The 22861-nt window shown below is 44.5% G+C and overlaps 1 protein-coding gene across 5 annotated transcripts in view; it reads right to left on the reverse strand.

Moving 5' to 3' along the window:
- FAT3 (FAT atypical cadherin 3) overlaps nt 1–21544 on the reverse strand; it is a 346417-nt gene extending 324873 nt beyond the window's left edge. For all 5 annotated transcript variants that reach the window (XM_076328324.1, XM_076328326.1, XM_076328323.1 and 2 more), the window contains exon 1: nt 18250–21544. In XM_076328324.1, coding sequence (XP_076184439.1) covers nt 18250–21544 — 3295 coding nt within the window. The remainder of the gene's footprint in view (nt 1–18249) is intronic.
- Between the last annotated feature and the right edge of the window lie 1317 nt (nt 21545–22861).

Here is a 22861-nt window from a genome sequence, read left to right on the forward strand (position 1 = left end):
AGATGCAGAGGCAGCACATTTTGGGTGTGCTCTGCCATCAGCTGTCCCACAGCCGGGGGTGGCCGGCACTGCTGGCAAGCAGCTCACAGCTCGGGCACGCCACTGGCTGTGCAGGGCTGGAGGTCCTCCCACTATTCAGGGGATAATGCAGCGTGAAACCTCTGGTTCTGGTTAGTAGCGGAGCCCCATCTCACCCTGTACCCTTGATAAATCATTTACGGTATCACAGAAAGTATTATCTGGCTCAGGAACACCCAAGCGGCTTTTTCCCACAGTGCCCGAGAGGCAGGAGCACAACTCCTTCAAAAACTCCCAAGTCCATCAAAATGGTCTCCCATTATCTTTTACAAGGACTGTTTTACCAAGGGGAACGTCCAACAGCCCTTTCCACCTCTGGCCATCAGCTCTACAACTGGCAAGAATGGCTAAAAAAGTACTGTAGCTGCATTTTTTACCCCCTTAAAAAGATGCACCATAGGACTAGCTGCAGCATGAAGCTACAGCCAGACCCTTGGCCAGGCCAAACGGAGACACGGTGGTTATGGCAGGCAGGGAGCAACAGTAAGGATTCATCTCATTTAATCCTGAAATTTATCTTCTATTTTGTTTCCACCCAGCACTGCAGTAAGCCAGGTTTCGGAGCATCATTCAGCCCCGGAAGGCTGAAAGGAGCAGTCGGGCAACCTGAGCACACAGCTGTTGGATATGTCCAGTGCAGTCAATATAACATTTCTATAGTTAATTATTTGGAATAAATGTACTAGCTTAAATAGGTCACTGTGATGCTACAGTTCTCCTTGGATATTAGACTGGGAACGAAGTGACTCCTGAAGGGACTTCTCCTTTAACACCCTCCAACTCCAAATACCAAGTGACTGCATTACACACAACCGCTGCAATGCATTTTGATACATGTTTCCATCAAAATAACTCATAGCATTTTAAAGCCATTAATCATGCGAGGCTCACAACTGGCACAAAAATGCCTTTGACAATGTGATGATTATTAGACTTATTGTACTGACAGGTAAAGCGAGGCATGAAAAGGTTAGTCGCACTGCCAGAGGGATGTTCTCTCTCTCTGTAACATATAGTAAGCAGCTTTATCCATCTGATAGTTGCTCTGACTTGTGATTTCAGCTTGAGGCTCAGAGGTCCACACCATAAACACCACGTAGCAAATAAGCATCCTATCAGCTAACACACCAAATCCCCGTGTTAGCACACATCCTGCTCGCTCCATCACAGCTGCTGCTTCCACACCAATGCCAGGACAAAGCAGCAGCTCTCGCCCATGTTATTTCTAAGCCATTCCTCCATCCTGCTAAAATCATTTCTGGTTTATCAGGACAACACTCCATCGAGCAACCTCTACAAAACAGGGAGTTGCAAATTTCCTATATGAACAAGTTGTAAATGTCTATATATGGCTCAGTATGAATTTTAATGACATGAGCTATACCAGTGCAACTCCTTGTTGTGGATGCTCTCAAACCCATGGGGTCACAGTCATATTAATCCAGCATAAGATCACACAAGCGTCAAAAGGGCAACCCAACCCTTAACTTTATACCTGACCTCCCTTCTCTACCTCCACCAAAATGACTAGTGTTTGCAGGGCCCATAAATCCAATCAGGGAACTGATCCTCTCACTTCTTTTCTCCAAAACAGCAGAGTTCTCCTCTGATTGCCCTCTTAAACTGGCTCACCAAGTGGCTAGGTGAAAAAGTAGCCACTGCAGAGAGGTGGTAGGAAGCAGCAGTCAGGACCAGGAATGGGCTGCCTTTATCGCTGTCAGAACAGGTTAAAGGGAGCTGGGAATCACAGCCTTATTTTACTGAAAAGATGGGATTCTTCACAAGCAATTCAAGTTAATCCAGAAAAAGCTGTTTTTTTCTGTGTAAACCAGCTCTTCAGGAACCATGCTGGGGAAGACGGTATCTCCTGGACCTAGCTGACCTGGTGAAGGGGATCATGGCTCCTTTACCAAAGGTTCCTGTCCTGAGCTGCAGGAGGCGGGGAGAAGGCTGCGTAACATCGGGGAGGCGAAGAAGGATTTAGATAGCTGGTTCCAAGCGCAGTCTGCAGCGGACCTGCAGCCCATGGCCAAACAGCCAAAAACTCCCCCACCGGCACATGCAGAAGGAAGCAGGGGGGCCAATAATGCAGAAGAATGGACGGCTGCAAAGGCAAGGACCAGCAGGAGGAAGAGACTTCCCCCAAAGCCTGAGGTGCCCTTGCAGAACCGCTTCACTGCTCTGCAGGCCGAAGAGGACAGTCCTGTCACACCAGGAGAAGCGCTGGAGCTGAGTACTGCAGCCCGATCTGCCCCCCGTATAACAACCAGCACCACTAAGAAAAGGCAACGGGTGATAGTAGTAGGCGACTCTCTTCTGAGAGGTACGGAGGCACCCATTTGCCGACCGGACACACTCCCTAGAGAGGCGTGCTGCTTACTGGGCGCTCGCATCAGGGATGTCACCGAGAGGCTACCAAGCCTCGTACAGTCCACTGACTATTATCCGCTGCTGCTGTTTCACGTGGGCACCAGTGACACAGCCAGGAGCAGTCTGAGGACTATCAAGCAGGACTACAGAGCCCTGGGAGCAGCGGTAAGGGACCCGGGAGCGCAGGTAGTTTTTTCATCAATCCTCCCAGTGAAAGGGAAGAGGTTTGAAAGGGCCAGTCGAATCTGGAGAGTCAACAAATGGTTACGGGACTGGTGCCACAGCCAGGGGTTCAGCTACTTGGACCATGGGACTCACTTTGAGAAACCTGGTCTACTGGGGGCTGATAGGGTCCATCTGTCAGAGAAGGGGAAGAGCATCTTCGGTCATAGGTTAAACCACGACACAAGCCGAAACCAGGAGAGCTTTGCCTCTGTGCAAACTCACGTAGCATGGGGAATAAACAGGAGGAGATAGGGACGTACGCACGCCTGCACGGCTACAACCTTATTGGCATCACGGAGACATGGTGGGATGGCTCCTGTGATTGGAGTGTTGGGATGGAGGGATACAGGCTCTTTAGGAAGGACAGGCAGGGGAGACGAGGAGGGGGTGTCGCCCTCTATGTCAATGACCAGCTGGAGTGCATGGAGCTCTGCCTGGGGATGGGTGAGGAGCTGACCGAGAGCTTATGGGTCAGGATCAAAGGGAGGGCAGGGACAGGTGACATTACGGTGGGGGTCTGCTACAGGCCACCTGACCAGGAAGACTGAGCGGATGAGACCCTCTGTAGACACATAGGAGCAGCCTCACGCTCACAAGCCCTGGTCCTCGTGGGGGACTTCAACCACCCTGACATCTATTGGAGGGACAACACAGCAGGGCATAAGCAATCCGGGAGGTTCCTGGAATGTGTTGATGGTAACTTCCTTCTCCAAGTGGTAGAGGAGCCAACGAGGAGAGGTGCTATGCTGGACCTTGTTCTCACCAACAAGGAGGGGCTGGTGGGGAATGTGAAGCTCAAGGGCAGCCTGGGCTGCAGTGACCACGAAATGGTGGAGTTCAAGATCCTTGGGGCACCGAGGAGGGCGCACAGCAAGCTCACTACCTTAGACTTCAGGAGAGCAGACTTTGGCCTCTTCAGGGATCTGCTTGGTAGAGTGCCATGGGACAAAGCCCTGGAGGGAAGAGGGGCCCAAGAAAGCTGGGTGATATTCAAGGATCACCTCCTTCAAGCTCAGGAGCGATGCATCCCAACAAAGAGGAAGTCAGGCAAAAACACCAGGAGGCCTGCCTGGATGAACAAGGAGCTCCTGGACAAACTCAAACACAGAAAGGAAGCCTACAGAGGGTGGAAGCAAGGACAGGTAGCCTGGGAGGAATACAGAGAAATTGTCCGAGCAGCCAGGGATCAGGTTAGGAAAGCTAAAGCCCTGATAGAGTTAAATCTGGCCAGGGACATCAAGGGCAACAAGAAAAGCTGCTATAGGTACATCGGGGATAAAAGGAAGATGACGGAAAATGTGGGTCCTCTCTGGAGGGAAACAGGAGACTTGGTTACCCGGGACACGGAGAAGGCGGAGGTACTCAATGATGTTTTTGCCTCAGTCTTCACCAGCAAGTGCTTGAGCCTCACCACCCAAGCCGCAGAAGGGAAAGGCGGGGACTGGGAGAATGAAGAGCCGCCCACTGTGGGAGAACATCAGGTTCGAGACCATCTAAGGCACCTGAAGGTGCACAAGTCCATGGGACCCGATGAGATCCATCCGCGGGTCCTGAAGGAACTAGCGGATGAAGTTGCTAAGCCACTATCCATCGTATTTGAGAAGTTGTGGCAGTCCGGTGAAGTTCCCACTGACTGGAAAAGGGGAAACATAACCCCCATTTTTAAAAAGGGGAAAAAAGGAAGACCCGGGGAGCTACAGGCCAGTCTGTGCCTGGGCAGATCATGGAACAGATCCTCCTGGAAGCTATGCTAAGGCACATGGAGGACAGGGAGGTGATTCGAGACAGCCAGTATGGCTTCACCAAGGGCAAGTCCTGCCTGACTAACCTAGTGGCCTTCTATGATGGAGGGACTACATCAGTGGACATGGGAAGGGCTGCAGATGTCGTCTATCTGGACCTCTGTAGGGCCTTTGACAGGGTCCCCCCCAACATCTCTCTAAACTGGAGAGGTATGGATTTGATGGGTGGACTGTCCGGTGGGTGAGGAATTGGTTAGATGGTCACATCCAGAGGGTAGTGGTCAATGGCTCAATGTCCAGATGGAGACTGGTGACGAGTGGCGTCCCACAGGAGTCCATATTGGGACCGGTACAATGACATAGGCAGTGGGATCGAGTACACCCTCAGCAAGTTTGCAGATGACACCAAGCTGAGTGGTACGGTCAACATGCCAGAGGGACGGGATGCCATTCAGAGGGACCTGGACAAGCTCAAGAAGTGGGCCCGTGTGAACCTCATGAGGTTTAACAAGGCCAAGTGCAGGGTCCTGCAACTGGGTCGGGGCAACCCCTGGTATCAATACAAGCTGGGGAATGAAGGGGTTGAGAGCAGCCCTGCCGAGAAGGACTTGGGGGTACTGGTGGATGAAGAGCTGGACATGAGCCAGCAATGTGCGCTCGCAGCCCAGAAGGCCAAGCGTATCCTGGGCTGCATCCAAAGAAGCGTGGCCAGCAGGTCGAGGGAGGTGATTCTGCCCCTCTCCTCTGCTCTGGTGAGACCCCACCTGCAGTACTGCATCCAGCTCTGGGGCCCCCAACATAAGAAAGACACAGACCTGTTGGAGCGGGTCCAGAGGAAGGCCACGAAAATGATCAGAGGGATGGAACACCTCTCCTATGAAGAAAGGCTGAGAGAGTTGGGGTTGTTCAGCCTAGAGAAGAGAAGGCTTTGGGGAGACCTTCTTGCAGCCTATCAGTACTGAAAGGGGGCTTATAAAAAAGATGGCGGCAAACGTTTTAGCAGGGCCTGTTGCGACAGGACAAGGGGGAACAGCTTTAAACTAAAGGGGGATAGATTTAGACTAGATGTAAGGAAGAAATTTTTTACACTGAGGGTGGTGAACCACTGGCACAGGTTGCCCAGAGAGGTGGTGGATGCCCCATCCCTGGAAACCTTCAAGGTCAGGTTGGACGGGGCTCTGAGCAACCTGATCTAGTTGAAGATGTCCCTGCCCATGGCAGGGGGGTTGGACTAGATGACCTTTAGAGGTCCCTTCCAACCCAAACTAATCTATGATTCTACGATCCCTTCCAGGGACTTTCCAGGAGCCAAAGCCGTCTTGTCTAAGTGGACTGGATTATGACCAACAGTGTAAAGCAGCACGGTTACCCTCCCTGTGACCACATGGTTATTTCTGACCACATTCATTGTCTAGACAGAGCTTCCAGCTGGTATCAGAGGAGTTTTAATTTGTGGGTACAGAGAAAGAGAAACAGATTTTCTGAGAATTAGCTGGATTTTATCTTTGCCAGTGACAGATTAATGTTCATTATGAAAGATTAAGCATTTAAAGGAAATCCTTAGGAAAGATTAGGAACATATGCAAAAAGTTTCAAACAATGGTATGTTTACTCGAAGACAACACGAACCCTTGTGCACTCCTAACAATACAGGAGTACAGAACTTTGCATCACAGCAATGGCTACAACCAGCCACCAGTAGAATGTTTTTTTTCCACTTCCAGCATCAACAAATTCCATCTTTATAGTTCAGGTAATTCAGATATAATTTAGATATTACCTTCCACCTTTAGAGGGAAGCAGAAAAGGGTTTTGACAATAAATTGATGGGGGGCCGAACTCTAGAGTCAGCAGTCCTAAATTCATTAGGTCACATTTTTATTAAACAGATTTTGCCATTTACCCTTTAGCCAGCACAGCTAAATGCCAGTCCTGTTCCTGCCTCATAAACAGTCCTCATCTCCTCTCCAAATGTCACCATAGGCACAGTCTTCCTTTTTGATTATTTTGCCTTTCTCCAGAAGGACGCTTTGCACCTCAGAAGCAGCTTGCTGCCCACACTGAAATACATGTTCATAAAAGGAAGATATCTCATTAAAGGTAGAGCCACACTAGGATGCCAGGGAGCCACATGCTTGCAAAAAGCACCTCATCGCATCAGCAAATAGCTGGTGTAAATGCTCATCGCGGAGATGAAGACACACCATTAATTTGCTCTGCATGTAGGTACCGAAGGCACAGAACACACTTCCCCATCCCTGGTACTGTGGGAGGAAAAATCACACGTTAAAAGTTTGTGAGGCTTCTAATGGAAGTAGCTCACGTGGGCTGAATCTGCTGTATTTAGGATTTCCTAAAGGAGAAGGATGAGGCGGGTGTCTCTGAAGAGCGGTGCTGGGAAAGGTTAAAGCGAGGGAGGCTGCCCCATCCCTGGGTAGGACGCGCAGCTGCTCAGAGCACCCAGCACCGCCCAGAAGAATCAGCCCCAAAGTCCCGCTGAGGTTTCGCTCCGTCCCCCTCCGGCTGCCAGCAGCCCTGAGAGCTGCCACGGGCAGCCCAGGACTCCAGCTATCCCTGGATCGGGTCACGCTGCTGGTGCTTGCCACTATCCAGTGCTCTCCCCCCAGTGGCAAAATATAAGGTTATCGTCTCAGAGGAAGCTGCGTTAATGACTGACGATGGCTTGGACTGCGATCTGCCATCACCTAAGAGTTACTGCTTAATGATAATTAAGCAGTAACCCACCTAATATAGCCAATAGAAGTAGTGCAGCACCAACCAATTCATTCTTAAAGACCATCTCAAGAAGAAACAATAAAATCCAGTCCTTTTAAAACCAGTTCCAAGACCCTGTATAGTGTAAGAAGGGTGGTCTTGCATGGAAAGACATGCTGGGAGTCAGAAAAATCTGTGCCATCCACCACTGTATGCTATGGCCAAGTACAGCTTCATCACAGAGGTGCTGAACACCTCAAGTTCCCACTGTTTTTAATTAATTACTACATTGTCATTCCCCCCCCAAAGAAAAAGAATCAAACTATTAACTTATCTACACCTCTTACACCCTTTCAGTAAAATGCAAAACTACATAAACGTTGTACATCAAAGAGCTTCCTTCATTAAAATGTGAAAAATAATTTGTGTACTTTAGATGAAAGGTGCTCTGGGATTGTGAAGTATTCTCGCAAATTTAATTAAATCCCATAGTTATTCTCTCATAAAAATAAAGCTTTTGGGGAAAAAAGTTATTAAAAATTTAACTGTTAGGGTTTGTTTTTTTCTTTTTGCAAAATCTTTACCTTATAAACTGAACCAGTGGTGAGAAGCAAAACTATTTTTACGACCTATGTGTAAAGTTACATTTCCAGAAAACAAATTCTCAGTAAAACTTTCAAACAAAGTAAGAGGAAAAATCCCCAAATAATTATGTATATAATTCATTATAGGCTGCAATGATCTAAAATCAGAAATGAATTTGCTATGCAAATTTTAGTAAAACTGAAAAACCAAAGGCTTCAATTGTGAAAGATGGGCAGATCTAGCCGTCACATTGTGGAAGGAGAGAGCTGTTGAAACCACATACAATCAGATTACTCTCAGGCCAATGTAAACAGTTCTTCATAATTAGTCCTGACATAAATTAAAGCAGGAAAGTTTAATTTCATTCCTTATAGTCACTAGAGCGATTATTCATCAGTGCTAATGGCCACGAGCTCAGGTTTATAACTAAAAACTGATTTTCAATGGCAAAAGCAGCCACCTAGCTTGAGCCAGACCCAAATCTCTGCACCTCCTTAGCCCCAGAGCTGCACACCTCTCAGGTCCACCACCTTGGGGAATCATCACTCATACCCGTACAGTAAGCACATTTTGCTCAACTCCAAGATGAAAATATCATCAAAGTAACTGAAAAGCATTTCCTAAGAGTAGAAGCTTCTAGGCTAAGTGCCGCGTCCTGCACTTGGGTCACAACAACCCCATGCAACGCTACAGGCTTGGGGAAGAGTGGCTGGAAAGCTGCCCGGCAGAAAAGAACCTGGAAATGGTGTTTGACAGCCAGCTGAACATGAGCCATCAGGGTGCCCAGGCGGCCAAGAAGGCCAATGGCATCCTGGCCTGGATCAGAACTAGTGTGGCCAGCAGGAGTAGGGAAGTGATCGTGCCCCTGTACTCGGCCCTGGTGAGGCCGCACCTCGAATCCTGTGTTCAGTTTTGGGCCCCTCACTCCAAGAAGGACGTTGAGGTGCTGGAGCGTGTCCAGAGAAGGGCAACGAGGCTGGTGAGGGGTCTGGAGAACAAGTCTTATGAGGAGCGGCTGAGGGAACTGGGACTGTTTAGCCTGGAGAAAAGGAGGCTGAGGGGAGACCTCATCGCTCTCTACAGCTCCCTGAAAGGAGGTTGTAGCGAGGTGGGTGTCGGTCTCTTCTCCCAAGTAACTAGCGAGAGGATGAGAGGAAATGGCCTCAAGTTGTGCCAGGGGAGGTTTAGATTGGATGTGAGGAAAAATTTCTGCAGCAAAAGGGTTACCAAGCCTTGGAACAGGCTGCCCAGGGAAGTGGTTGAGTCCCCATCCCTGGAGGTATTTAAAGGATGTGTAGATGTGGCACTTAGGGACGTGGTTTAGTAGTGGACTTGGCAGCGTTAGGTTAATGGTTGGACTCGGTGATCTTAAAGGTCTTTTCCAACCTAAATGATTCTATGATTCTATGATTCAGGCTGCCCCTCTCTTGAGGCAGGGTTGTGGTAACCAGACTGTCACCAGTGGGGAGCAGCTGCAAAGTTGAGGTGTACTGGCTATAAAGATATTGTTTGATTACTCTCTTCAGGACATGGTACAGACATCCAAGAGCAAAAATCCATGTGTGTCTAACCGGAAGGGCAGGTAGGCTCCACAGCATGTCCTGATGTTCCCAGTCATTTAGATGGGGGATGCACTGGAGGGTACCACAGCTCTCTGCAGACCCACACTCCCCATTTCCTTTCCCATTCCTCTGATGCAGAGAGCATGAGGGAAGCCAAGCACAGTCCTACATCTTCACACACTTCCTGCTCCCACAGTACACTGCAGCAGGACTTGCCTGAGCAGAGGGCAGGTACCACCAGCAGGACTCACACAACCACCTTTCACCACCTGGCGTAGGACTCACCTCACCATAGCTGAGCAACACATTCATGTCCAACCTACGTGAGACATTTAACCAGGGGAGCAAAGCCATATGAGATGAACACTGCCCCATGTTACGTGTCCAAGTTAATCCCCATGTCACCTAATTACAATGCCAGGGAGGGTAGCCCAGGGCCCAGCCGGCAGTGAGAGATCATGCAGCTTCCCACCCCATGTCACTGCCCCACGATCTGCAAAACACTGGAGGCACAGAGCCTGCAGAGCTATCCTCAAAACATTCGCAGAAAAAGAGAAAGATGTGACAACTCCTAACCACAACAGAATGGATTTACCCCTTTTTTTGTTAGGCACAGACAAAATGATCAGGTCGATGCCAGTGGACAACTTAACTCTGAGAAACACAAAAAAGTATTAGTGCGAACACCTAATGCAAACCAACTGCAATGAAAACTCCCTCCCCACATACACTCAGTTTGGCTTTCTCTCAGTTATTTCTTATTGGCAACACTTCAATGCTAATAAGACACCATAAGTGTAATAAAGATGTTTACATTAAACAGCAGACTACAGATTAAAAGAATCTGTTCCATGAGCTATAGCTCATCTGCAAACATCTATTGTCAGGTAAGCACATATGTATGAATAGAGAGAGATTTGACAGTGGAAGGATTTTTTTATTTTGTTTTATTTTTACCTTGCTGGCAAAGACCTAACAAGTTCGAGGACTTGAACACTGAAATCAGCCAAACAGCCTTAAAATATGACACAGTTTTTTAGCAATGAGAGCAATGAAAGATTGGAAGAGCTTTCCAAGCAAGTGCCTGATTCGCCATTACTTGTAGTCCTTGAACTGCAAACAGCTTTGTAAAAAGCACCCTTTAATCCAGCTTCCAAGGTAAATCCTGGAGCCTGTCTATGTACTGAAGCAGGGGAAGAGATACATGGACTTATATTTTTGATCAGTCCGGTGTTACCACCTGTCCCTGCTCCAAACAAGCCCCGCAAATTCCTGATTAACTCTGTCTAGTTCTACTGCTCCCTAAAAAGCCACACAACCTGCTTCAAGGGTCAGACAGCAGGATGTGTCCTCGATTTTATCAGCCACTGGACATTCCCTCTCTCTTGGACTAGTTTCAGGAAGGGATTAGGCAGTACACCAAAGTGGCTCCACGTAATCTTAGACACTGTTGAAACATCCTCCTCTGTACGTCCCAGGAGGACAGGACTGCTCGTATTGCCCTCCACATGCTCATAAACTTGCATAATGCTTTGCATTAACAACATCACTTCTCAATGCCCCTGGGCTTCCATCGGTGCCTTGGAAGAGCAAAAATGGATTTTTCTCCAGTTTCCTCTGAAATACCATGAATTGCTCAAATGGGAAGGCAGATCATGGTCTGAAGTGATACCAGGATAAAGCTGGTGCTCGGATGCTCAGACTGAACACCAGACACTGTAAGTCAATTTCCCTCCAGTCTCACTTAACTGGCTACCTTGAGGCTTGGTCCCATTGGTGGCACTTTGGGCATAAGCTTTCGGCAGAAGCACTTGTGTATAATTTAATGGACCGTGATGCACAGCATAACATAGGGGTCACTTCTGGGTTTACATGCTAAGGGAGAGAATAACAGAACACGCGATAGTACGGACTACTCTTGGAAACAGATCTCAAGGGTGATAAAGGTGACAGCTAGGAAGAAATACAAACTGCACATTTCTTTATTAATAAATAAATTACTTGGAGATTGAGACGAAATGTCCTATCGTCAGGAGCATCCTGAATAATAAAGGGATTCTCTAAACATTTTCCAAAGAAGGGAAAACATGCAAATTACAGCTAGCTATAAAATTTGTACATCATGAGCTGTTTTATGAGGTACAAAGCCAAGAGAGCTGAACAGCTTGAACGGAACAATTCTGCACGACTGGCCTCACTTAGGAAACTTTCAAAGTATGTCAGGATACTTAGGGCCCTTTAAAGTAAATATTTTCGTAAGCTGATGCATTGTTTTAGGGTTCATATTATGAAATAAAAACTTCAACAAATTCACTCCAGTGAAACCAAGACAAGCCTTGTTCCTTTACTAATTTACAGCTACAAATGACAGGGAAATTATAAGCACACAGACACAGAATTTATGAAAAAAACTTGTTTTTCCACCACAACTAATTTTAAAGAAAAAGAAAAATGTTAACAATTACTTTCCTAAAATTGGAAATCATAAATGAAGGAAAGCTTGCACTATTAGAAGCTGCCAGAGATAACTCACAGAACGACAACAACACAGTACTGCAGACTCAGATAGCTGTTCCCACAAATGCTTTATTCATGGCTGACACAGACACAGGACGACAGACCAGATTTTGGCCAGGACCGTGCTCTGTGATCCGTCTGGCATGCTCCTTCCCAGAGAGGCTGCTCAGGAGAGCCATCGCGGACGGGCTGAGGACCGATGATCTCCAGTCCCAAGTGGCGGCTGCAAGTGCCTTCCCCACGAGCATCCCCCTTTCCTGAGCCACCTCCCAGCAACACCCACTGGCACTTCTCTTGTTGTAGGGCCTGAAGTTTCTTTGAAAACTGGTTTTAGAAGCCTGTGATAATTAAGTGGCTCTGAAATACTAGTGGCTCTGGGCAATCAAATTTGCCTACAGTCACCAGGAAAATGAAGAACATATGTCATACTAATGCCTCAAAACTCTACAATGAATTCAGTTCTACAAGTGAGTCTCCCCAGATTTACCCACCAGTTCCTACATACTTTCATAAAATTAAACAAGTAAGGGCAAAAAAAATCACGTATCACAAACCATTTTCATTTTTACTTGATTTTGTTTCAAGGAAATACTAGTAATGGTCCCACATAAATATTTATCAGACCACTCAAATTGTAATAAGTGAAAGTATCCCTCAACTTGCATACACAACAACCAAAAACTATTTTAGAAGACGGTGACAAGATGCAAAGAGTCTGAAGCAATAAATTTATTCCCTTCTGCCAGACAGATATAACAGTGCAGGCAGGTCTGCTTTATTGTAAACTGTATCATCTAGTGTTTCTAGTTTCCATTATTAATCGTTTGAAGACATGATTAGGGTTTTCCAACACAGACTGGCTTCTTTTTAGACTCCAGCCACAGTTTGTCAGGAATTTCTATCACTCATGGGGTACCTTAAAAGGTATCAAAATAGAAGATCTGACTGCTATCCTTGGCACCATAAATAAATCCATGGAGTCTGTAATAATTCACACTCTACCTCCATTTAATAGTATCTTTAAGATTTCAGCACCGTGAAAGACAGGCTTGGCTTATTCAATTGAATTTCAGGGCTGAAAACACCTAAAGGTAACAAGTTAACAGGGTCATCTCCAGCTCGTGTTCTTATCAGAGGGCCTCTACGGGGGTGGAAATTAGTGCCAGCTAATGCCTAAATTTAAAGCCCCAATGAAAATCAGGGCACTCAGACTCCTGAATAACCTTAGGAAATGAGGTTAGTAAGTTTTGAAAGCATCGCTTAAGTCCATGCTTATGGGCTTTGCAAGAACATTAAGCATCCCCTAAGCATTTCAGTAATACCACTATTTTATCTCCGTGTTCAATTTCAGTGGGACTTAAGAAGACGTTTCAATGCTTTCCTTAGAAGTAGAAAAAGACTTATTGCTTCAGTTTTCCCACCTATGCAGTGGAGTTAGTCATTCCTTGCATCCCAGGGCACTGCCACACCAACACCGATCAAGCCTACAGAAGTCTGCAGCAGAAGATGCTGAGTGTGTCTAGTCTCTCTGCTCCTCTAGAACTCATTTTGTTCATTCACTATTACTAGTACATCCACGGGTAGCATAGGGGTAAATATAGAAACTCTTCAAGCGCCAGGCTGTTATATCAACTGTGCACAGAGTAGAAACACATGCCAGACTAAAAAGTGGAGCTTGAGTCAAAAATGCTGTTTAGCTGAACCACAAATCATTAAAAAATGAGAAGGAAGACGTCAGCATTTAGGCTAGGACTGATCTCATCTAACTCAACCTTTTGAGAAGTCAGGAAGTCTCGCTAGTTGTCCAAGTCCCCACAGCAGCCAGAAGAGAGGTACTGCTAACTGGCAATTAGTCACCCAAGGTAGGTGATATCATAAACCCATATGCATTTGCTGGAGTCACCACCAGCTCCTGAGACAGCAAAAATACACCATTTTGTTGTGGTATCAGCACTATGAGGGTATACATACCAGAGCTGAGAAAATCCAGGGTTTTATGAAGGCAGTAGAGGACCTCTGACAGAGACCATTTCCAGAAGACTAGTCATATCTATTAGAGCCATCACTAGGATGAAAACTCAGAGAACACTGTCATCCCACAAAAATCTTTAACAGATCTCTGCTCATTTTGTGTTACAACAATCTGGAAATATAGAGGGGTTTTTACACAATTCTCTTCTAAGGAACTGCAATTAGCAGACTGGCGAGGAGTTTGGAGAAACACACCAGGAGGGAAGCAGTACTAGAGATGAAGAAATGGCTCGAGCTTCTCCATAGCCCCCGAGTTGCGTAAAGGGAAGGTAACCACCTACATTCGCAAGTAAGGTCAAAGCATCAGATCTTGATGACTTTTTATAGATGGAAAAGAAGGTGGGATGCTCCTGTCCAGCACTGTTTTCTGAGAAAATGAAAAATCGTAAAATATTAGCTGCACAACTCTCATCTCTTATACTCTTGAAAACCTTCTTTCCAGTTCTTATTTTTACAAGTACATTTATGTGCGGGCTTCATATTGAAAGACAATTCCCTGAAATTAGGCTAAAAACATCAAACCGGTAGAGAGGAGTCTACACATATTATCTAGCATGTGAACCTGACAGCATATATTCTTGTTTACAGTTGGTTTACAGTTAACAGGGATGGGTTAGAGCTGACCAAAGCAAGGTGTTTAGTGTAGACCTCTACCTCTGAGCTAGTCATGCAGGGACCTTTCATAGTTCAGAGAAAAATGGACATTTTTAGAGCATGATTCATTCAACTTATTTCATATTTTTACTTTAGGGTAAAATGAATCATGTTTCTCAATTGCCCATTTCTCTCTGTTGACTATAAGGAAAGCCTGCAGTGACTATTTCTGGCTGCAGATAACCATATTTCATCATATAGATTACATCTCAGGAGTCCAAGAGAATGAGAGGAAGCGGTTCTGAACAGGAGACAGAAGAAAAAAGAGCATCCATAAATGGCAGGATCACATTATGTGTCCCTCAGTGCAGGGATCTTCAATGGCAAGCTTGTGACATGTATACCAACAGTCAATAAATAGGCCAATGAGGATAGAAAAATCAATGAGTTTGAACTATACACCTAGGCTGGTGACAAACTCAATCTCCATTGAGGCTTGAATCAACAAATAAGAGTCCTCTATTAAAAAAAAGTTCATTTTTTTTTTTTTTAACCTCTAGGAAAGTCTTAAACCAGTTTTTTAGCTATGAAACATGAGTTGAGTTGTAAACCCACGAGAAATTTAGTCTGCTGGTTAAGGTACTAGTGGGAAACCAGGGGTGAAGTTGGAGGAGGTCAGGAACTGCTGCCTTCTACTTCAGGAGTTTTTATTGATTTACAAATTTGTACTGGCTCTGCCTTGCGGAAAAGGAAAGTAAATCCACTGAAATAAATATGGAAGTGATTCACAAGGCTGTGGGAACAAATACATGTAAAATTTCACTTCAGCAAATACTTCTAGCTGGCAAATGCTTGCTATGCTTCTGGTTACTACCACATATGAACTACAGTATCTAACAGTGAATGCTGTAACACAACGACGATAATCCTCAAAACCAATTCTCTACGACACAAGGCAAAGAGCAGCACTGTGGGAAGGAAATCCCAGGCTCACCCCCATGGCACATCTCTTATCAAACTGCAACAGCACCAGGATTTGCACGTATACCCTACGCAGAGAGATCCATATTGGCCAATATGGAGGAGACTCCCAAGCTTGCTGACCATGAACCACTGTTCAGACCTGAATGGAGAACAGCCTGTTGTGGCACCCACACCACAAGCCAGGTCAAGTTCAGTGGAGTTAGATGCACCTATATGCACCTGTATACATCTATAATGGAATAAGAACAAAGCCACCATGCCAACAGGCGTGCGGCAGCCTGGAATGGTGTGGATCCACCATGCAGGCCAGCTCCTCCTCAGGTATCCCTGCACCGTTTCCCCTCCTCGGTATCGATGTGCCTCGGGGAGCACAGGCACATCTCACTCAACACACGGGGTGACAGCATTAAGATGGAATACTGCAGAAGAATAAAAATAATGCACTCAAGCAGAATTTTGCTGAAAGCACAGACTTGCTTGGAGTCCAGCCTGCTCACATATCAGGATGAATTTGGCCCAGTTTATATCCTAATGATTATAATGGATACTGCAGTCTTCTTTTCATTAAGGCAGCAGCCAAAACTATTGATTTGTTGTACTTCGCACTCCTGCTTACCTTCACAAATTTCAGGAGAGATGGTGAATAAGCCAGTAGAGTCAGTCAGTTTAAAAGTGACAAATTAACTGCGCTGAAAGTAAATAAACAGCTATGTCTTTGTAAATTAATTCAATATGTGGCTTGAGCTCTTTTCTACAGCTAGAAAGCTGATTCATCATTCAGCAGCATTTAAGTTGCCACCAGTTCAACAGCAGAATATTAATGTTGTGTCCTATTTGACACAGCAGGTCAAATTCTGCACTCAGGTTACAACAGCATGACTCAGAGTAGCTCCTGAACCCCCAAGCCCTGCTCTCCACATCGCCCTGGCTGCAACTGTGCACCCAAGCGTTCCCCAAGATGGTTTCAAGGAGGTTTAAGTTGTACTGAACAGTTGTGGAAAACAGATAGAAAAAGAATCCAGAAGAGTCTTTTGATCTGCTGGATTATGAGGTGTCTTCTGGAACTCTTTAGTGAAACAGGACAAGTGACAGGGTTGGTTCATTTTCATTAAAATTCTTGTGGAAGAGTGAAACAATGACAAATACATGCAACTTTTAGAGTTCGGGGGTTGGTTTCTGGGGTGTCCCCCCCCAGCTAGATTTCAATTCTGGAAAGAAACAAAGTATGTTTAATGTGGAATATTAAGTACAATTCCCACTCATGTCAAAACATGATTTGTGCTTTACTGAATGGGGGACCCTAACTTATTATGGGCTATTGCCCCTACTAGTCTAGACACAGGGTAAAAACCCTGGTTAATTTATTAATGAGCAACAAGCACTAACTTACTCTAACAATACCTTTCAGTTCAATAAATATTGAATCTTGAGATTTTCAGACCAACACTGCAGCATTTGGACCAGTCTCCCATTGCTTTATAAAGAACCAATTTAGCTGAAATTGATGCTACTGAATAAGCAGGTAGGCCAAATTTTTCAAATGCAGGAGCTTAAAATTGAAATTCATGTTCAACCGCCTAAATAATGTTATCCGGATGCCTTCAGCTGCTATTAGCACTGTAGGCTTGTGAGCTCTTAACGTTTCTGGAAATTAGAGTAGGCGCCCTCTTGACTTTTGACACTCAAGTTTGATGTTTCTGAACACAAGGTTTTGACTGTATCATCTGTGCACAGCTGCAGCAGAGAGACTATAGCACAAATAGAATAAAAATATTTTTCACTGCTTATGCTCAGATGCGATGCACAGCATTTGTAATGTCGTCTGTTTTTCATAATGTTCAGTTTAGAAAGTTGACATTTGATTAAACAGTTTGATTTTGCCAAAACATACATTTTAATCTTATGTTTTAATACCACATTCTCAATTAAAAGCTTTAGAAAAAGACAAAGTCTGCTTAAACCACAGTAAACCCACAGACCTAACATAGTTAATATAATTTCTGAAACTGCTGACTAATATTTTCTAATTTCTAGTACCATCTAGCACCACAGCTGCACCATTACTCCCAACAGCTATCAGACATTTAAAGAGCCAGCTTGTTAAGTGTTTTACTAGATAGCCTTTTATACTTAGTCTTTTCCACATTTTCCAATAGGGTGATGCAGTAGTGAAGTTCATCTTGAAAATCTTCACTCTATTAGTACTGTTTTCTAACATCGATGTTCATATACTAGCGCCTCCAAGGGAAAGCTAACACAGTTGGTTTACAGTTAGCATCTTTCTCTGTATTTCTACCTTTACGCAAGCATGCCAACACTGATGAACACCATGCTACAAGAAAGCGTATTATACAGAATGGCATATCATTCCAGACTGCTAACTCCCATGAAAAATTACTCCCACCAACAATAAGAACAAGACCACAAATAGGTTTTAGGATGAAATAATTCTGTTTCATGCTCCTTATTTCCTTTCATTGGGTTTAACACCGCATTCAAGGTCATGAGCGTTGTGACTCTGTGGAGGTGACCCGAGTAATTTACAACGATCAACAGATAATACAGTGACTGGAAGCAAGTCATTCCGTAACTATCACTGCTTTCTAAATGGAGTCATCACATAGCTGCTGAAAAGGAATGTGTATTATTTCACACCCACAGAGTGATGAATGTAACCAGGTAATTAAATCATGTCATTGCTGTGCCTGGAAAATCCTTATTGATAATTTTATCTTGCCTGTTAAGAAGAACTGAACTTCTTGTTAAGGGTAGAAAATAATTACGCCTAAGCTTTGCTTTTGCAAAGACCTCTACGAATGGAAAAGGAAATTAGAAACAAAACTCACCGGTTTCTTCATCTATGCTGAATCTCCCCAGGCCGCTGCCATCCCTGATGGAATACTGGATATCTCCATCCCTTCCAGAGTCCTCATCTCGAGCAACAACTTGCAAAACACTTGTACCAATGCGGGAGTTTTCCTTTACAGATCCAATGACGGCAAAGTCAGGAAAATAGGGGGTATAGAGATTTTCGTTAACATCCACCACTTCAACTTCCACAAAAGAAACAGAAGAGAGAGAAACCGGTCGCCCCTTGTCCTTTGCACGCACAGTCAGGTTGTAGAACTGCTGCTTCTCGTAATCGAGCTCTTTGTTCAAGCGGATGGCGCCACTCGCTTTGTCTATTTCAAACCGCCCGTTGTAATCGTTCACCAGCGAGTAACGGACTTGACCTCCCAAGCCGAGATCTGGATCATGAGTTTCCAACCAAGCTATGACAGTGCCAACTGGCAGGTCCTCAAGGACCTTCACATTGTAGCTGGACGGTATAAAGGCTGGAGAGCAATCATTGACATCATCCAAAAAAACCTTCAGAGGCACAATGGAAAACTGCTGATGGCCATTCTCTGCTTTGTCCCTAGCCTCAATCTTCAGTGTATAGTTTGCTTTTGATTCCCGGTCTAGTTGATCGGCCACATACACCATTCCCGTGGAACCGTTGATGGCAAATTGCTGGGTGTCTGTCAGTACTGAGTAAGTCACTTCACCATTGGATCCTAGGTCTTTATCTCTGGCTTCTACCTGGATAATCTCTGTACCAAGACTTGTACTTTCTAAAATATTAACTGAGTAACTGTCCTGTAAAAAAACAGGCATGTTATCATTTGCATCCTCCACAGTGACAGTCAACAGTCTCCATGCAGATTTCTGTGGATTACCTAAATCATAAATTGTAATATTAAGGAGATAGAGCTCTGTTTTTTCACGGTCCAATGGCATAAGAACATTAAGTACCCCCGTCTCCATGTCAATGTTGAAACAACTATCTACGTTACCGTCAGAAATTGTATAAACTACTCTCCCATTAAAGCCTGAGTCTGCATCATAGGCTTTTATCCTCAGGATGGTCGCACCAACTGGCAGATCCTCTGAAACCTTTACATCAGTCGGGAAGGATTTGTCAAAATGTGGTGCCTGCCTGTTCACCGAATAAAAATCAAGAAAACCATCTTCCAAATTTAGCTTCACATTTGCTTTTGCCTTTTTGAGTAATTTTTCTGCTAGCTTCTGAGCAACTCTAGTTTCTCTACAGCTAAAGGTCTTTGAAGACACTTTCCCATGAACTACCGAAATATTAACAAACATAGCATCAGCAAAGTTCTCTCCATCAGTTGCCGTTATCTTAAGGCCAAAATTGCTGTTCTTTATGCCAGAATTAATTAGAGATTTTTTAAGCTGCAGGACACCAGAGTCAGGATTTAAATAAAAAATGCCAAGTTCATTTCCAGAGATTATTTTGTACTTCACAAGCTCTAACTCATCTATGTCTATTGCAGAAACAGCAGTGATGTGACCACCAACGGGAAAATCAGATGAAATCACTCCCTGACACGCCACTTTTTCAAAGAGGGGTTTGTTATCATTGACATTGCCTATGTATATGGTGACATTCACTTCGCTTTCATGGCGGTAGGGAGAACCCCAGTCGGAAGCTCTCACAATGAACCTGTAGCTTTCTGGTGAAGACTCAAAGTCCAGTTCTTCAGATGTGCTGATGACACCTGTAAACTGGTTTATTGTAAATGGCAGTGAGTTCAGACTGGCAATGCTGTATGTTATGTATCCATTTTCTCCCCTATCTTTATCAACTGCTGAAACCGCCAAAACGCTAGACCCTACAGGGACGCTTTCGTTGACGAACGAGCTGTAGGAGGGCTGCTGGAACTCCGGAGTGTGATCGTTGGCATCTTCTAACCTGACAGTAACCTGTGCTTTTAAATCACCACCTTTGTTTGTATATACTTCTAATTCATAAAGGTCCTTCTCAATGATTTTCAAAGGACGAGCAGTAGTAATAAGGCCTGTGTTGGGATTGATCTTAAAATACTCAGCTTCCTCACTTGGAGATATTTTATATTCCACACCCTGTGGCTCAGGCATCAGCTTAACTACCGCAACCACCACACCAGGAGGTGAAAATTCACTGATCGAAACATCATATACTTCCTTTTCAAACTTCATGGGGATACTTTCTTTCTTGGGACTAGCAATGTGGACCAGTTTGACTGCAGAAAATTTCTGCGGAGATCCTTTGTCCTTGGCTTGGAGAGTCAGGTTATAACCATACGGGAAGCTGTCCCAATCAATAGGCTTTCTTTCTTTGATTTTGTACTCATTCATCCATTTACCTTCTTTAGTCAGAAAGAACTGTTCTAGCGGATCTCCAGCCACAATAGAAACAGATTCTATTTCTCCATTGGCTCCTTCATCTAGGTCGTCAACGTTAACAACTGCATAGGTAGGCTCCTTGTCTGATGGGGAGGGAATATGGGTTACTACATTTATCATTGGGGCATGTTCATTTATACGTTCAATGTGAACATAAAGCTTGGCAGTGCTGCTTACGCCATTGTTTCCATAAAGCTTCATCCCACGGTCCACAGCCAAAATCTCAAGATCGTATCTGTTTTTCTCATCATAGTTTAACCGGCCACTTAAGGAGATAACACCACTCGTAGGATGAACTGAGAAGAGATCAACTTTGTTTTTGAAGTAATAATAAAATTCACCATTGGACCCAATATCCGCATCTGTTGCGGTCACCTGTGCAATGCTAGTCCTTAAAGGAGTGCTTTCCGCTATCGTGACAGAGTACGTGGTTGGTGAAAACAAAGGTCTTAAATCATTCATATCCAAAACCCGGATGTTCACTTTTGTCCACGCTTCCAAGTCCTCTCCTCTGACAGACCCTTTCACCATCAATAAATAGTTGTCCTGGATTTCTCTGTTCAATATAGCAGAATTCCCACCTTTAGTCCTTATTCTTAGGAAGCAAAAGTCAGCAATGATGACTTCCTCTGCTTTAAAAAAGCCCTCGTCATCGCCAGACACTATCCTGTACTTGATATCCCATGAAAGGTCAGCCAAGGTAATGCCCATCCTCGTTTGACTGTTGACATAGGTCCTGGCTGCCGAATTCTCATACACCGTAGCATTGTAAGTGGAATGTGTAAAGTGAAAGCCAAGTGTGGCGGTCCCATGAGCTACCTGGCAAACGGACACCAGGAACTTGACAATCAGAAGGGCAAGGCATGACGGAGGTGGCCGTGAGCCTGACCAGCGGCCCATATTCACCTCCATCACATCATTCTTTCACCCTGTGACAGAGAAAGAAAACAGGAAACAGTTGATCAAGAGATAAAAACTGTACTGTGAAGTGTCATGTCAAAACTACTTATTAAATTTCTAATGAAAAATAAAATATATGCCATAACTAGTCACTGTATATTTAACAAAACAGAAAGGGAGAACACTATATACACAGACACACACAAAAGCACCAGTTTTGGATTATATTTTTACATGTGTGTGAGCGTGTAATATGTATGCATGCGCACATACATGCACATAATACATAAATATATATACGTGTGTTTATACACTTTTTTAACATAAAAAATTCTATGAGACCCTACCACATCTACCCTACACACATGCACACAGTCCATAATAATAATCATATTGAAAAAAACCTAAAATCAGACACACATATTTGCCTAAGTTTATGTAAGAGGATGAACCACATACAGAAATCATTGTTTTTATTTACCAGTAGCTCCAACTAAGCCTAAACTTGTTTGTTTTCAGAGCATATTAGAAAACTCATTTTTAGTTGCAATACTTGGAAAGGAGACAGGATTTTCATTACGTATGTAGCACCGTGATAGTCAAATGTTACCAGGTCTTTTATGGACAGTTAAGAAAGATCACACAGTTGATGAAATCTGAGCCACCAAGAACAAGTAGTACATAAAAATCACTACCCAGCCATTACTTTAATTACAGATACCTTCAGAAAAAGCAAAATTAAGGAAGAATTCTAGCTAATTAAATGCAATTGCATACACATACACATATGCATACACATACCCAGATACAATGAGAACAGACAAGATACAATGAAGAAAATAAAACTGCTCGATAAAGCTCCCAGGTGAAGACTCAGGTTAGGAAACAGCGCAGCTGAGATAGCCCATAGGACTGGACTTTACTCTTGAATATATACCACAATGCATCTGTAATTATGGTCACCATGTTCCACCAAATACACTGGGTAACATACACTAAATGAGGACACAGATGAACATTTTTTTCTGCATGGCCAACAAATGTTCCATTCACTGTGTACTACTGCCACCCCAACCTAAGAAGGGTAAAGACCCTTTCCAATCTACTGCCTGTCCTGCTGCCAACAGGCCATCCCAACCAGCAAGAGCGTAAACACATCCTTGCTCAGATGGAGTGAATTTGAGCTTGCACCACATTTCAATTTGGCAACCACAAGCAGAATTTGGCTACAAATAAGGCACAAGGCTCCATCGCCGGCAGTCTGTCTCGATCCAGTCTGTCCCACTCCAGCCACCTCAAAGCAGTGAGAGCCTTTCCATTGATTTCAAA

Source organism: Aptenodytes patagonicus, chromosome 1 (assembly GCF_965638725.1).
Source record: "Aptenodytes patagonicus chromosome 1, bAptPat1.pri.cur, whole genome shotgun sequence".
NCBI lineage: Eukaryota > Metazoa > Chordata > Aves > Sphenisciformes > Spheniscidae > Aptenodytes > Aptenodytes patagonicus.